This window comes from Mustela nivalis, assembly GCF_964662115.1.
Source record: "Mustela nivalis genome assembly, chromosome: 2".
NCBI lineage: Eukaryota > Metazoa > Chordata > Mammalia > Carnivora > Mustelidae > Mustela > Mustela nivalis.
Window position 1 is genome coordinate 182,013,137 of NC_139021.1, and position 16,483 is coordinate 182,029,619.

General features: G+C 46.7%; 1 protein-coding gene across 4 annotated transcripts in view; it reads left to right on the forward strand.

Moving 5' to 3' along the window:
* The window catches only part of DOCK1 (dedicator of cytokinesis 1), a 489,630-nt gene that overhangs the window by 66,152 nt on the left and 406,995 nt on the right, over positions 1 to 16,483 (forward strand). For all 4 annotated transcript variants that reach the window (XM_082721511.1, XM_082721510.1, XM_082721512.1 and 1 more), the window contains 7 exons: positions 2,259 to 2,355; positions 4,697 to 4,845; positions 8,688 to 8,823; positions 9,720 to 9,877; positions 11,327 to 11,408; positions 11,820 to 11,955; positions 15,195 to 15,267. In XM_082721511.1, coding sequence (XP_082577637.1) covers positions 2,259 to 2,355; positions 4,697 to 4,845; positions 8,688 to 8,823; positions 9,720 to 9,877; positions 11,327 to 11,408; positions 11,820 to 11,955; positions 15,195 to 15,267 — 831 coding nt within the window. The remainder of the gene's footprint in view (positions 1 to 2,258; positions 2,356 to 4,696; positions 4,846 to 8,687; positions 8,824 to 9,719; positions 9,878 to 11,326; positions 11,409 to 11,819; positions 11,956 to 15,194; positions 15,268 to 16,483) is intronic.

Here is a 16,483-nt window from a genome sequence, read left to right on the forward strand (position 1 = left end):
GACCTCGACCTCCCCTCCCCATGGTCCTTCCTCCTTTCCAGGGCAGGGTGCTCTGTCATCCAAACCCCCAACCTGCCTGCTTGCTCTCCAAGGTCATTACTCCATCTCTCTTGCCGGGTTTTTTTCTTTCTGTGTCCCCTTGACTCTCACGTCCTTCCCGTGTGCTGGCTGCCACTGATTCTCTACCTTTTCTCCCATAACCAAGGCTGTTCCCATTTGTCCTCTCTCCCATGCTCCCATGGCTGACCAATGTCTCCTCCTGTCGGAGCTTCCAGTATCTTCTCAGGGCTGCTCTTCTGGTGCTTTCCTGCAATGTGGGACACTGGTGGCTAGCACCTTCACCGAAGCCCCTTGTTTATTCTGATGCTTTCGTACCCTGTTTCTCTTGCCTCCTAGCCTATTTCCCTGCTGCCCACTACTCCCAGGGCACCCTCCTTGTCCTTCTCCTAGCCCTGTGTTGCCCCTCTGTTTGACATGGCCCATGTTGTTGTGTTTCCTCTCTGTGGGTGATGTTTAGATCGGGGCCTCCAGCCCTGACTGTCCCTTAATGCCTAGCTTGATCATTTAGAGGCAAGTGACTAAGGGGCCACCCTCGTTGGCTGAGCGTCTGCTGTGTCCTGCCCATCCTTCCACGCCCCGCGTGATGTTCTTTCTCTAGGTCTTACAAACAACGCTATGAGGCAGCTGCTGTTGGCTTTGTACGCTGCTGACCCCTTGCAGGTAATGAGGTGCTTACGAGATGGTAATATAGTGAAGCCAGGTCTGATACATAAGAGCCAGTTGGCATATTCCTTCCAGGGACAGATCAGACCTACAGAGAGGGAGAAAGTGAGAAGGATCCAGAACTGAGACCAGGACACAGTGTGAGCAGTGGGGCCTTCTCTGTGTGGGGGAAACAGGGTCGTCTGATGGAGTTCCAAGTTTTGGAGAGTGAGTGCAAGAGCCCAGTGGACTCAACACGAAGTTCAGGATCTGGAGGACAGAAGTTTCCCAGTTATTGCCACACCTGCTCATCCTGTGAGAGAAGGGAAATCTGCCCCCCGAGGCCTTCTAAGGATGGCATCGCAGAGTGGGATGAACCACATTTTCATCAGCATCCTTCCTGGGAACAGCAGAGACAGGCTTGGCAGGGCTGTGCTAACAGCCACTTTCTGGGATAGACACTGAAGACGTCCCATCAGAGGGGAATTCCTGAAAGTAGTTTTGTGGGGTGTGGCCCCGCACACCGCGGACGGCTCGCCACTGCCGCTCCAGAGGCGCAGGCTGCCGCACCCGTCCACAGAGCCTGGCCTTTTCTCCCGGGACTCCACTATCTCTGCCTGTGGGAGTCTCCACCATCAGCTGGTCATCCAGGCCTAAACCCCAATGTGAGCCCAAGTGAGGGTCCCGCTCACCAAGATGGGCTGTGGCCAGAGCAGGAGCGGGGGGGGCTAGCGCAGAATCCCGGCACGTTCCATGTGGTGGGCGTATGGTCTGTTCTGGACGCCCGGTTTCCTGGGCCTCCCTTCCGTCTCTCCCTCAGTCCCAAGCATTCTTTTTTTTTTTTTTTAACTTTTTATTTTTTATAAACATATATTTTTATCCCTTGCATTCTGAGCCTTCCCTTCCAGGGCCTGTGACAGTGGGAAGACAATGGCTGACAGGATTTAAAAAAAAAGGCACAAAGCGATAGCAAGTTAATAATCAGTTCAGGGTTGCCGTTTCGGGGTGCAGGGAAAGGGAGAGGGTCACCGAGTGCTGGGATCAGATGGAGCACCTCCGGACATCGGACAGAGCCGAGGCCTTCTTTGTGTCTCACCAGGGTGACTGCTTCATGTATTATCAGACAATGAGTTTGATGCATGATGGAAATGTAAAAATCGTCTTAACCCGAGCCTGCATCTTAACGCGGCACAGACTGGCTATAATTGATGGTGTCTGTAAGATAGATGGGCGCACGTATTAGGAATGTGCTCTCAGACCCTGGTGCTCTGAAGACTTCTAATGGGATATTATTTTCCGCCTCCGCCTCACCTTGACGTGCGAGGTGGACGCCTTTACACGTAGGTAATGTGTGAACACACTTGAGCTGTGTACAGATGTGCCCTCTTGTTCTTAGAGGTGTGTGTGTTCATATGTGTGGACACAGTCTTGTTTGTATATTTTCTCTCCGTTTGTTTAAATATTTAATTCTGTGGGCTAGATTTGGGATTTACAAGTACAACTTGCAGACTGTAATGAAGCCGTGAACGTGGCTGTGCTCTCCTCTTTTCCCTTAGGCAGCATGAAACGGTCATCCCGGGCGAGCTCCCGCTCATACAGGAAGTCACCACGACACTCCGCGAGTGGTCCACCATTTGGAGGCAGCTCTATGTGGTGAGAACACGGGATGTTGAATCTAAGCTTAAAAACAGAGAATGGTCTTTTTGGACCTTGCTATACCGGTGGGATTTTTTTTCCTTTCCCTGGGAACCTCAAAAGCAGAACTTCTGGGACTGAGTCATGTTCAGGGCGAAGAGAGCCCATTATTCTGGCCACCCTGGGGGGCTGTTTGTCCTCTCGGACCTGCTTTGCGTTGGGCTGCAGGCACGCTCACTGTGACAAAGCACCGGTACAGGGAAGGGCCGAGGATTTCCGCCTGCTGGTGCAGAACGGGAAACTGGCTCCTCGAGCCCTTTGGAAGACAGGAGTAGGCAGGCTGCAGGGTTTATATTTTGATCATGAAAACTAAAATCTGCTTTTAAGCTGTAATGGGTGCTTATTTATGGATGCAGTAGAGAACAATTGCTGTTTATTTATTTATTTATTTATTTTTTGGCCATTTCCTGTGTCTTATCGTTTGAGTAAGACTACGTAGTCTTCCAGACCTAAGCGTGCCTGTTACAGAGGTGGGGAAGTTGTGTGCATTCTGGCTTCACGTACAACTGTCCGGTTCTCCCAATCATGGGAGAAGCCTTATTAACGCAGGGAGGTTGAGACTCTGACATCTTCCATTTCCTATTCCCTCGGGGCATTTCTTTGCACATAAATTCATATTTGCAGAAGATTACCTTTTGTTAAGCCTGTATTTCTATTCAGAGTGTTGATTTCTCATATGCTAATGTTGTCAGCACAAAGCAAGGGCTCTGGAGAGAAGTCAGTGCATCGATTTCTTGGGAACACAGAAAACTTGCAAAAGTCCCACAGCTGCTCTCTGGGCAGGCTTGTTGTTTTTGATTATACAGTGGTTTCTTGTAAATGCACAGTAATAAGCAGTTGCAGTAATTGGTCATCAAATGTTCTCAAAAACCGAAAAGCGTAAAGTTAGCCATGAATGTTTTGTGTAAATCTGAGCAATTTTGTAGTCGGTCTTTCATGTTCAACTTAGCAATTTTTAAACAAAAATATGGCAGCAAAACAAACAGGGCTGATGCTGAGTGATCCGTTAGTGGGCATGGCTCTAGCCTTCCCACCCTGGATAGGCATGCCCGGCCGTTACCTTGGTTTCCTTTTTAGAAATGAGGGTTTCCCTCTTGTGGACTTACATTGTTGGATTTGTACAAAGCTAGAAGAAATTCCTTATAGTACTTGTCTATGAATTGTTTTTTTGCTGTGCTCTGTGGTTGTAGACAAGTTAGCAGAATATTATGGAGTTTAGATATTTGACAAGGCTTTAGGAAAAATGAATTATTAAGAGGAGATAAGCCTAATGTGGAATAAACCATTATTTTTGGCCATTTAGTTATTATTTAAGAAATGAACACTAGGACAATGCTGGGAAGAGGAGTTTGTGGGGTGCAGGATAATCTACTGGGGTGGGGATCATAGAAATCGCTAAAAGAAGTTCACATGCTAGAAATAGTGGGATGAGAGGTTCAGAGATGTAGAGCAGAAGTCATTTTAAAAAGTAGCAGTGGCCACATTTTAATATTTATAGGGACCCTGTTTAGAATTTTATCAAATTAAGTGTTTCCTAGATTTCTTTTTGTGGAAGGAACCACTGGCTTCTTTTAGGAGGTTGGGCAGTCCCCAATTTCCTCGATGAATTCTGCTCTGTTGGCTGTTGCAAAACTGTTGCCTTCTTTTTTTTTTTTCTTTTGGTACCATCAACACCTTCAAAATAATGTAGAAAGTGATAAAAATTCACATTTTTATCACTTTCCTTTTGACGTAAATGCCCCAGGAGCTTGTAAATTAAGGTTTTACTCCTTGCAGGACCACTTGTGTGCGCTGAGCGAACCCTGGTACGTGTGGTTCCATGTGATGCTGTTCCCTCTAACTCGCCTGATGTCAGGCCCAGGTGGTCACTTGCTTGGTGTGCTGAGCGTGGCACAGGGCACAGTCTTCAAATATTGAAGACTCCATGGCAAGATCTTCAGGCTCACACTGAACATGTGGGAGTTCCTGGGTAGCCAATCTTTGGGCCATGGACTTCTAGACTAGTTCATGGGCTCAGTTTGCAGCTCCACGTCGAGATCTTGCTCTGGTTAACTTCTCGATTCAGGGGTGCATACTCAGAACGTTGGCTGGAATATTGAGGATTATGTATGACTTCTTATCCTTTTGATCTGTGAGTGCCTGATGAGAAGCAGACTCCATATCATGTGTTCCTGTTTCATGCTTTTGACATTGATTGAATCCCATCACGTAAAGTCTGTGCTGCACGTGCATTTGGAAAACCATCCGCAGTGCTTGTTTCTACCAAGAGCTTCACGCACAGCTTTTGTCCCCCCTGCAGCAAGACAACAGGGAGATGTTCCGAAGCGTGCGGCACATGATCTACGACCTCATTGAGTGGCGGTCGCAGATTCTTTCTGGAACTCTGCCGCAGGATGAGCTCAAAGAACTGAAGAAGAAGGTCACTGCCAAAATTGATTATGGAAACAGGTTTGTTTATTTGAAAGATGATTTCATGCTTAAATTATCCAATCTAATAACATTACCGTAAGCCTTGCGGAGGCTGAAATCCTATTTTATCATAAAAAAAATTTCTGACATCACAATAAGGGCGAGTTTTCATTTTTGAAAGGATGGGTTATTTTCTGTTGGATTCTAGAAATCAGGAGTTTTCAGAGACATTGTCGAAACCTGTAGTGATCTGCAAGAAGCTGGGGCTGGGGTGGCCTGTCGTTTTCACTCTGCCATAGGTGGCATGGCTCTGATTTTCCCTGACAAGGAACTTCTTTTGTTTTCTGCTCACAGTTCTTTTTTTTTTTTTTAAAAGATTTTATTTATTTTATTTGACAGAAAGAGATCACAAGTAGGCAGAGAGGTAGGCAGAGAGAGAGAGAGAGAGAGAGGAGGAAGCAGGAGGAAGCAGGCTCCCTGCTTAGCAGAGAGCCTGATGCGGGACTCGATCCCAGGACCCTGAGATCATGACCTGAGCTGAAGGCAGAGGCTTAACCCACTGAGCCACCCAGGTGCCCCTCTGCTCACAGTTCTTGACTTGGAGTTCAGACCTAGGGATACTTTGTGCAATAACAAGCACTGGGTTGCTTTGTGGAACCCTAAGTTCTAAGAGTTGGAAGGGACGTCAGAGATCACCTTGAAACTTAACACCGGGCCAGGGGCTCCAGGTTTGGCAAACCCAGATACAGCCAGCGAAATCTGCATCTCAGATAAACAACAACCAATTGTGCTTTGTGTAAGGATGTTTTTTGCAAAAGTTCCTGTCTACAGTGGGCCTCCACTCAGCTCTGCTTGAATGGAGGTGGTGCACTCCCTTCTCTACAGCGCCCACTGGGCGTGCCAGTGTTCGCAAGCCTTCCTGATGCTGAGCAGGATCGAACTGCCTCATCTGTGATCTGAGTGAGGCCCTGCCCTTTCCCACGGGATAACTCTCTAGTTATTCCTATAATGTCAGAGCTGCAAGAGGCGTTTAAAAATGATCTGGTCATAGGATTGCCAGATGCTGGTCTCTATCAGAATCACTCCTCCGAGCTTTCAAAATATAAAATTGTGGGACCTACTCCTGAAGATTTTGATTTCTAAGATGTGGAATGCTGGCTGGAAATCGCAGTTTTTAAAAATAGGGTTGGACCATGCTGGATTGCAGATTGGGGAACTTCTGGGAGAGTCAGAACCTCTCATTTTACATATTAGGACTGTGTGCTCAGAGACTGGGAGAAGTTTGCCCCCAGCTGTTTAGCTGAAAGTTGCCCTGGGTAGAATTATAACATAATGTTGTTTTCTAGTACTTCATCCTTTCAAGTGTGAAAAGTTTCTAAAAAAACATTATTACTTAGATGTAGTATTTGGATTAAAAGACCAACAGGAGAAGGTGTTTCTCCCCTACCCCCTTGCCCCACTAAAGCTGTGTGTAGGATATTAGATATTGTTGCAGGGAAAACCATTTCATGAGGACCTGCTTAAATAAGAAAACGACGAAGAACAACAACAAACTTTTGGTGCTTTGATTCTGTTTTCTGTTGGAATATTGTATTTTAAACTTATGTTCAGAAACCACCTGCTTAATTTGGCTGTGGGAAGAACCAAAGTACATCATGTCATGGAATAATCTAGTTAAGAAAGGAAGTGTTTCAAAACACAATTTACTACTTTGATCGGCAATACAGTCCTTATTAGGACTGTTTTTGACCTCTTGCTCTGCTAAGTTCTACTGTGATAGTAGAAGTTCACGGTAAATCAGAGCCATGTGAGTACCCGTTGCTGCAAAATACACAGAATGATTGGCATGAAGAAGACCCCTGACAGGCCACTTCCTGTACCATTTTCCATGTGGCATTCTGGAAGGAGCCTAGATGCGGCCATGAGAGTGTTCTGGCTCAGAATCCAGGCTCTGGGTTCTTCTAGATGGTTCCCTGAGCTTAGGTTACTGCTTCTGTGAAATGATCTGACCACCTGTCATGGCAGGAGTGAGAGGAGGAGCACATGGCAAGATGTATGCAGCAGGGGGCGCCTGGGTGGCTCAGTGGGTTAAAGCCGCTGCCTTCACCTCAGGTCATGATCCCAGGACTCGGGGATCGAGCCCCGCATTGGGCTCTCCGCTCAGCAGGGAGCCTGCTTCTCTCTCTGCCTGCCTCTCTGTCTGTCAAATCAATAAATAAAATCTTTAAAAAAGAAAAAAAAAAGAGGTATACAGCAGGCTGGTACATAGCCTGGGCCTCTCTGCTCCTTAGGGAGCCTGTTTCTCTGTGGCCCCTCCTCCTAAAGCCAGGTGCTTTGTAGATAGGCCTAGGCCAGCACTGGCTCCGCCCATACAGGAAAGGATTCTCTCCCTACCTCATTAGCATTGACTCCACCCATACTAGCATTGATCCTGCCTACACCAGCACTGGCTCCGCCCATGCAGGGAAGGATTCTCTCCCCGTCTCATTAGCATTGGCCCTACCCATACCAGCGCTGACTCCGCCCAGGGGCAGGTTTATGGTTTGGATGAGCTGTAATATTTGGGAGAGGGGCTTTTCCTCGTTAGTGGAACATGTTGCAGAGACAACTGATGAGAGCCCAAATTTATTTTTTTCTTTTTTAAAAATGTTTTTCTCTTCCTCTTGAGGCACCCCACAATCACTGCAACTACTGAGGCTGTTTTCATGCAGAGCAAAAAGCCTCTGACTCTTTGTTTAAAAGCCTGTTTACCCTCTTGTTGCTGACAGGCCCAGTTGGTTCTGCTTCACCATCAGTGGATTTACTCAGTAGATATTTACAGGGAAAAACAAGGTCTTTGTGATGGCTTTCCAAATGGTGCAGTGGCCCAGCATAGCTAGCAGAATGATCCTGCCTGACATGGTACCAGACTCCTATCCAGTGTTAAGGTGTGTGACTTTCAGAGAAGAGAGGTCAGAGATGAATTTTTCTCGTTGGAGTCATTATTACCAAGTCAACTTCCCTCCTAAAACTGTAACTGTTAAAGGTGTTACTTAATTGAAATTTATCTTTCCTTCAGCAGACTCTTTACATTGCTATATGCTTAAAAAAAGCTCGAAAAGTTCCTGCTTCTATAGACTTGTTAATCACAGGAAGAAAATCCCAAAGGCAAACTATAAGGCATCTGTGGTTAAGAGCCTCATATCTTATTAAAAAGAAAACCATAACACATCACATAGCACAGCTCCTGGTTTGTTTCTTTACATAATGGTCTTTGTTTATTCTTTAAATGAAAACTGTGCTAAAAATCACCTAACAGTTTTCTTGAATTTGGGGAACAGAATGTTGCCCAAAAGACATTTCCAGATATAGATGGACAGACTTATTAGACAGATGCTGCTCGTGTTTTAAGTTGGCTACTATGTCTAGCCATCTGGCCAGAAAGTTGCTTAATGTTATTGTGGGTAACTTCCACATGTTTGGTATTGAAACATAATAGAATGTCTTTACGGAAGATCTTCTGGTGGGATTATTTGGGGATTAGAACTGGCTGTACGTACAAGGAAAGCTGTGTGATAAAACTGACCAGAATAGAATATACCTCTGCTCCGGCTCTTCCTCCCTCTTCTCCCTAGCTTAGTGATGATGGGACAGTCACAACGACCAGTTTTAAGTATTTGGGCATGTGGGTTTGTATATCATTGCATATATACATATATATGAGGAATGACTACACACATATAGACACTCCGTCTGTACATGCTATATATCCCACCCCTCCCCTGAATATACACAGCAGGTGTATGCTTCAAACTGTCCACGCTGTGCACGTAGTACTTAGTAACCCACACTTCAACGCCCTTGGTTTGTGTCCATGAAGTTCTGGATGCTTCTTGTTGTAGAATTCTCGACCTGGACTTGGTGGTGAGAGATGAAGACGGGAACATTTTGGATCCAGAACTAACTAGCACGATTAGTCTCTTTAGAGCTCATGAAATAGCTTCTAAACAAGTGGAGGAAAGATTGCAGGAAGAAAAGGTAAGTTCTATTCTCCAGAATGTGCCCGTTTACGTCTGGAGTACCTTTCCTCCGTAACTGCTTTCAACAGTAATAAAATGCCAGTGAAGCCCAGAATTTGCACTAGAAAATCCCCCAGAAGCACAACTGAACCGCACACTTCATGCAGTGATGAATGGAAAGGAACCCAGGTCAAAACATGCTGCTGATGACCAGAAAGAGTTTCATCCTTTGGTGGGGGGAGGGTTGTAAAGCACTTGCTCTGTCTCAGGAGGCAGGGTCTTAATGACATTGACTTCGTGTTCTCATACTGTGGGAAACAGGACTCGATTCTGCATTTCCTCTTTGATAGGAGCCCACGGAGTGACATACTCTAAGCTTGATGAGGTCAGGGAGCACATGTCTCACTGGTCTTCATTCTTTCTGGTCTGTCACGGGATCTTCTCTCTAGCAGCTATTCAGAAATCAGCTGATTGAGTCAGCCATTCATTCAGCGAGTCTTCATTGAGCACCTGCTGTGTGCCTCCTCCTGAGGACATAACAGTGAATAAGACAGAAATGTCCTTGGAGGATTTAGCCGGATGCAGAAACGAAAATTAAGCAAGTATGCTTGCAAACGCCATTGTGATTGATTGAGGAGACCCTCGGGTACCTGAGGACAGGACTCAGGACAAACTCTGATGGGATTTTGACCTTTGCAGAGGGTGTAATTACTTCTCCTTTGGGTGTGTGCATGTGTTGAGAACTTGAAGTGGGGCAAGGAAGTGACTTGTGGCTTTGCTGTGTTAGGCCAACCGGTTGCACATAGTTTCTTCTTCTGTCGAAAATAAAGCGAGGGTTGATGGTAAAGAAAGTGAGGGAGAATAAAGAAAGCGAGGGTATTGCTAATTTCCACTTTCTGTTTTATTTCTACTTAGTCCCAAAAGCAGAACGTAGATATTAACAGACAAGCGAAGTTTGCTGCCACCCCTTCTCTGGCCTTGTTTGTCAACCTCAAAAATGTGGTTTGTAAAATCGGGGAAGATGCCGAGGTGCTCATGTCTCTTTATGACCCTGTGGAGTCCAAATTCATCAGGTCAGTGATGCGTCCCTGCCGCAGGCTTTCCTCTCTGGTTAGTGGGTTCGTGTTAGGAGAACGGCACTGGAACCGCCCTACTTGTTGCTCTCAAAGATAGCACGGGGGGTCGTCCGCTGGCCGGGCTTCCCCCAGCAGCTGAAGCCAGTGCTGTTTTGGGACTTCGTAATGGCAGGGCTTGGGCTCTGGGCCAGCGTCCCCTCTCTTCTTCCCTGCCCGCATGTGGGTATTTGAACGTAGTTGGGTCTTGTGATGTTTCAGGGACCTGGCAACTGAAGATTGAACTGATTGCTTCCTGCATTGTCCTTATAGGGTTCTATGTTTCCAGACCGCCCCCTCTCTCCCAAAGGAGTATCATTCTTGTCTTAATCTTTTAAGCTTTTAGTTTTTTGTAAGTTGTATTTTTGGACCTTTGGCCCGTTGTTATTTCTGCAACACGATTGGCTGGAAAGTAGCATCTTGACCAGTGCCTGCTACAGTGCTCTCACTTAATATATGGTGAACAATTTGTTGAAAAAATAGTATAAATGTAAATATTATAAATCTTGTCTCTGCTGTTCCTGTCACTTGTAATATGGTCTCTTTTCCTAGTTCTAGCTTTTGTCTCTCAGTATAACTTTCACTTTGTCCATATGGAAAAATGACGGTTTAGATTATGTGTGACGTGTTGTATGTGTATGCATTTAAAACGGAAACTTCTTCATTTATATTATTCACATTTTTTTTTTAAAGAGAGAAAGCGTGCACATGCGTGTGAGGGTGGGGAAGGGAAGAGAGAGAAAGAGAGAGAATGGATCTTAGGCAGACTCCACTCCTAGGGCATAGCCTGATACAGGGCTCGATCTCATGACCTTGAGATCTTGACCTAAGCCAAAATCAAGAGTCGGGTGCTTAACCAACAAGTCACCCAGGCACCCCTGTATTATTCAAAAATTGAAGAGTTAGTATGTGACAGAAAACAGAATAAATGGATGAATTTCATCCTCATTTCTGATATGGACTTCATTTCTTATTAGGATTCAATTTAGTTATTTAGCATAGTTGTTTGTTATAGGCTATGAACTAGTCGTGCAGTGTTTTTTTATGCTGTAAATGAATGAATGCTGAATTTTGGATTATAATCGGTCTAAATAAACCAGTAATGCTCTTAAAATAATGAACTTTGAAATGCCTTTTGCAAATAGTTCCACTGCAGTTGTAACCCTAGACATCCCAAATGACAACCCCTCAAGGGTTTTGTACTGACCCTTCGCAACTGCTACCTTGTGTGGGAGATGACTTACATGTTAATGGAAGAGCTGCTCTGTGTGGCATGGTGACATTTTTGAGCTCATGCAGTCTCCTGCATCGTGGACCTCCGTGATGGTAATCATAAATCAGTGTGGGTGTCTGTTTAGTGCCGTATTGTATTTGGAAAATGAATTCGCTTTTATTTCTTTTGTTTTCAAGTGAAAACTACCTGGTTCGCTGGTCCAGTTCAGGATTGCCTAAAGATATAGACAGATTACATAATTTGCGAGCTGTCTTTACTGTAAGTACACCCAAAGCAGTTCATTTGAATCATCCACCATCCTAATGATTATTTTGAACGACCTCCCTCTGTCTTCCTCCCTGCTGGAGCATGGGTCCTTGGGATGCCTGCAGTCCATGGGAATTCAGTAATGACAAAATGCCTTCCCAGAGCTGTTCTGGGCCTCTGGCTTCCCTGTGAATCCCCGTGGCAGAGATCTACCCCAGCACTCTCTTAAACTTGTATCCGAAGTTTGCTTAACATTAATGGACTGTTGTTACTCAGTTCCTTTTTGTTATGTGAGTAACTTATTAAGATGCTAAAAAGTGGTCCGAGAAGAGCATCTCAATCCATCTTTTTACTGTCTGTTTCAATTGAACCTGCACTGAGTAATGGTTCTCTAAAATAATTTATGGAAATTAATATTTCTAGGACCTCGGAAGCAAAGACCTGAAAAGGGACAAAATCAGTTTTGTTTGTCAAATCGTTCGAGTGGGTCGCATGGAGCTGAGGGACAACAACACCAGGAAACTGACCTCAGGCTTGCGGCGGCCTTTCGGAGTGGCCGGTAATGCCCCCCTCTCCTTTTCCCGAGAGTTTCAGGATCTTCACTTTCACTGTGAGTCGGCTGCTGCAGCTGAATGCTGGACAGCAGGCTGCTCTGATTTATCAACTCTTCTGTTAGAAGAAAAAAGTCTTCTTTTCTTTGTGGTTTCTGTGGACGTGCAGCTCAGGAGGCTTCAGTCTGCAAGTTTCAGATGTAAATCATATATTTGGTTTTCAAGCAGATCCCATCTCCTGAGGGAGACCCTGACCCACATTCTCAGCCTGGAGGAAAGCCAGCCACTGGATGCTTTCAGAGTTTCTGGACTTGGGGATCGGTTGATTTAGGAGGGAATTTGCACTGCAGAGTCCAAGTGATGAAGAGGTAGAAGGAGAGCAGATCGCGAGGAGGACATGGTTATCTTGAAATAGGTGTCGTCTGGCCTCCATGCTTGTGTTCTGTTATTTCGCTAACAGCTCAGGGAAAGGGAGAGAGGAGTCACATCTGCTGGGGGAAGGTGAGAGTGTCCCCACAGTCTGCTGGGGGGAAGGTGAGAGTGTCCCTGGTCTGCTTGGGGGAAGGTGAAGGTGTCCCCCCTGGTCTGCTGGGGGAAGGTGAGAGTGTCCCCCCAGTCTGCTTGGGGGAAGGTGAAGGTGTCCCCCCTGTCTGCTGGGGGAAGGTGAGAGTGTCCCCCGTCTGCCGGGGGAAGGTGAAGGTGTCCCCATTCTGCTGGAGGAAGGTGAGGTGTCCCCAGCTTGCTGGGGGAGGGTGAAGACAGCTACATGTTTTTGGTGTGAAAGATAGATACTTTAATGCAGTGATTCTTGACGCTAACTGTACCTGGTTTGGAGAACTATTGAAAAATGTATTCTTGCCCAGCCCCCACAGCCTGCCAGTTAAATTAGAATTGCTGCTTTAACCAGCATCACCTGTGAGCCACTGTGGGCCCTGCCGTGAGGAGGACACAGTTATCTTGAAGTAGACAGCGGACAGCAGGCCGCTGCCATCACACTCCTTCCTCCTTGTGTTGCGTGCGGCGCGGAGCATGCCGGTGGGGCCGTCCTGAAGTCGGGAGCACCTGTGACCTACTCAGGGTGTTCTCCCACTGGCTGTTCGCTCCCCACCTCAGAAGGTGGGTCACCTTTTTGGTAATCAGCTTCTGCCCATTTTGGTGCAATTCCCATTCCCATATAGGAACTTACTGAGGTTTTATCCAGAATAACTTATGCGTGTTTATGTCGACAGAGCCCAGATGAATGTGTCGTGGACCTTTAAGCCCATGGTTCTCTGGAAGCCTTCTATGGAAATATCATGTCACATTTCTCTCTTTATATGCTGTAACGGCAGGGATATAAAAAGTACAAGAAAGCAAAAAGCATCGTTAAGACATATGTCATTCAGATTCCGTGTAGCTGGGCTTGTGCCGGACTCCCAGCCAGAGCAAGATCTTTCGTGGTGCGGGCCAGCATGCTGCAAGTGGCCGTGAGGGAGACACCCCACGAAATCTGTCCATATTGTCACGGCCTTCACCTCTGGGCTTGGGAGGGGGTCCCTTCCAGGACATAGGGGATGAAGGCTGCCTTCTCCTGCCTGGATGCCAGTCACCATCCTTGCTTCCTCGCTGCTTTCCTGCGAGACTTGGCTGGGTTCCTGATGTGTTCCCAAGGCAGACACTGGGCGTGTTTGACCAGGGGACACACTCAGCTGGCGGGATCAGCTCTGCGATGGAGGGGAGAGGTGTGCAGACACATAGGCAGGCGGGCCACCGTGGCTTACGGGCAGCAGGTGGTGTCCGAGGCTCAGATGCCTCGTGTCATGGCCCAGAGTTCCAGGCTGGTGCTAGAAGTGTGGTCTTGGTCACGGGAGCATCCAACAATAGGTGCACCTAGAGCCGATGGCTTGCCTCTAAGAAGGCTTCAAGCAGGGAGCGTCTTCTGGGAGGTGGAGACTGCGGTCCAGGCTACACACTGCAGAGCAGCCGCAACTGGATGTTCCAGTTCGTGTGTGCTTCTGCGACCTGCATCTCTCAGCACACGCATAGGCTCTTTGCTCTGGGAGGAACACTGGTATAGCAGAGGACGTGGGGCTGTGTTCTGCCTGGGAGCATACCCAGGGGCTCCCTGGGCTCCACTGGACCAGCTAGGAACAGGCATTGCCCCTCTTCTGGTCCTCTAGAGCCCTCCCCATTTCTGGGGGTCGGGTGGTAGAAATGGAAATTGTCCGCATTTGAAGTTAATGGCTGTGGACACCAAGGAAGGCACCATGAAGAGAGAAGCAGGCCTGCTGCCCACCTCTCTGGGGTCAGGGGTGGTGATCAAGTAGAGAGAGGGTGACTGTCCAGGACTGTTCTTCTTGGGGTCTCTGGCTGTGTCGGTCAGAGCTTGACCAGCAGAGATTTTCTGGCTCTCTGACTTGGGGCAAGGTCATCCAATTGTGTCCTTGAGCCTGAATTTCCTCAGTTGTGCGGGAGGTGATGGTGAGGAATCGCTTGTCTGGTGCCTCTTGGAAGAGTGTCCACAGATGGGGGCGTGCAGTGGGTTGGTGGATGGCAGTGACTTTACTATCATGATGTCACTTGGGGCAATGTGAGAACTTTCAGATGCCCCAGAGCTGGGCCAGGCAGTGTGGTCGGCCCTGGCTATGGGCGGTTGTTATGTAGAAGAATGAAATCAAAGGAAAAATTCCGTCCTACCACCACATTTCAGATGCCTGTGGTTCCAGAACATCTCATCACAGGACATACTGCTGGGCAGTGCAGCTCTAAAGTGTCTCTTGTATCCTAAGCAAAGGAATGAATGAATGAATGAATGGATTTATTTTTAAAATTATTTTAAAATAAAGAAAAGATTTTATTTATCAGAGAGAGAGAGAGTGCACAAGTGGAGGAGAGACAGGCAGAGGAAGAGGGAGAAACAGGCTCCCAGTTGAGCAGGGAGTGTGACATGGGCTTGATCCCAGGACCCCGGGATCATGGCCTGAGCCAACGTCAGATGCTTAATGGACTGAGCCACCCAGGTGCCCCCAGGCAAAGGAGTGTGCTAAGTGGAACTCTGCTGTTTGAACCCCATTGGGCCAGCATTTTCATATAACTTCATTTTTCTTTTGAACATGGAAGTGCTGTAAACTCAGCTATTTAAAAAAAAAAAATATTGCCGCTGCACGGTTTATGCTATTGTTGGTCAGAAGACAATCTGCTGTTCCTTTTTGTTTGTTTTCTCTGATTATAGCACTTATACAAAACAGTGTTCTTTTCTTGTCCCCAGTGATGGATGTAACAGATATCATAAATGGGAAAGTCGACGACGAAGACAAGCAGCACTTCATTCCCTTTCAGCCGTAAGTATGGAGCCGTCAGAGCATCGACGGGATAGAACATGGAGAACATGTGTTTGTAGTAATTCTCTTGGAAACTAAGTTTATAAGTTCAGCACCAATAGAGATTGCTTCTTTTCTAATAATGAAGAATTTTTGGAATCACTGCTGTCATACATGGCATTTTGTAGCCCCAGGAATCTTGGGTTACAGTTGCTTAATGGTCTTGCATGGAGACGTTTTCTGTGTGTTTCAGGGGAGTCACCTTATATTACATGGGACACGCAGAAATACCCTTCTGTGAGCATGCGTGTTTCTCTGCATCATGGATGTTTTCTAGTAGCTATTCATGTACTCAAAATACAGTACATTCAAATTCATCACGGGAGGTGGCTCCTTTTAAAATAGAAAACTGAACAAAATAATTATGAATTGTTTTGTAAGGCGAGAAAGAATGCTGGAAGCAAATAATCATGCTGCTGATTTTCTGTCTCTGGTTGCTTCGAGTGGACTGGGTCTGTGCTCGCCACTCTTAGGGTTTATCTAGTTCGGAAGCTTAGCGTGTGGAGAGGTGCGGGAAGCTTGGAAAACATTTAGAGGAGATTTGTTAAATTGATTCTCTGATTGGAAGGTAGATCCCATGGAAATGGTCAAAAGAATCGGTTATTTCCTTGGAGAGTAAGGTGAGAGAGTACCTATGTAACAGTCCGCAGCCATTTCACTGGGCACTTCTCCATCTCAGACGCCATGGAGAGGAAGGGGTTTAGAGTGGTTTAAGATAATCAGAAGAGACAGTTCCTCCTGGGGGAGGGAAGTCTTAGAAGAGGTGACCCTAAGGCGTGTTGGCATGACCTGTTTAGAATGCTCCGCCTTCTGCCTCTTCCCATTTCTGCTTTTACTTAAGTGGTTCCATGCTTGGAAAAAAATTTATTTTAGGACCTGTACCTTGTGTTCAGGTGTTGGCCAAGGAGGCCTGGAGGCTGGTGATCCCCAGCGTGTGGCTGAGCGCGTCTCCCGGGGGTAAGGCGGGCTGGAGCTGTGAGCGAGGCTCCTCTTTGTACCACCCATTCTTGCATGGGGGATCCCCGCGCTCAGCCCCAGGCTGGAGAACCACGTGTTTAAGATGGGATTAGAGTGGTTTTCTTCACTGGCAGGTGGTCTAGTCAGAAGGAAATTCTAGTCTAGTCTAGGAAATTCCACAGTCTGCTCAGTGGAAATTTTTGTGATCTTCCCAACATGA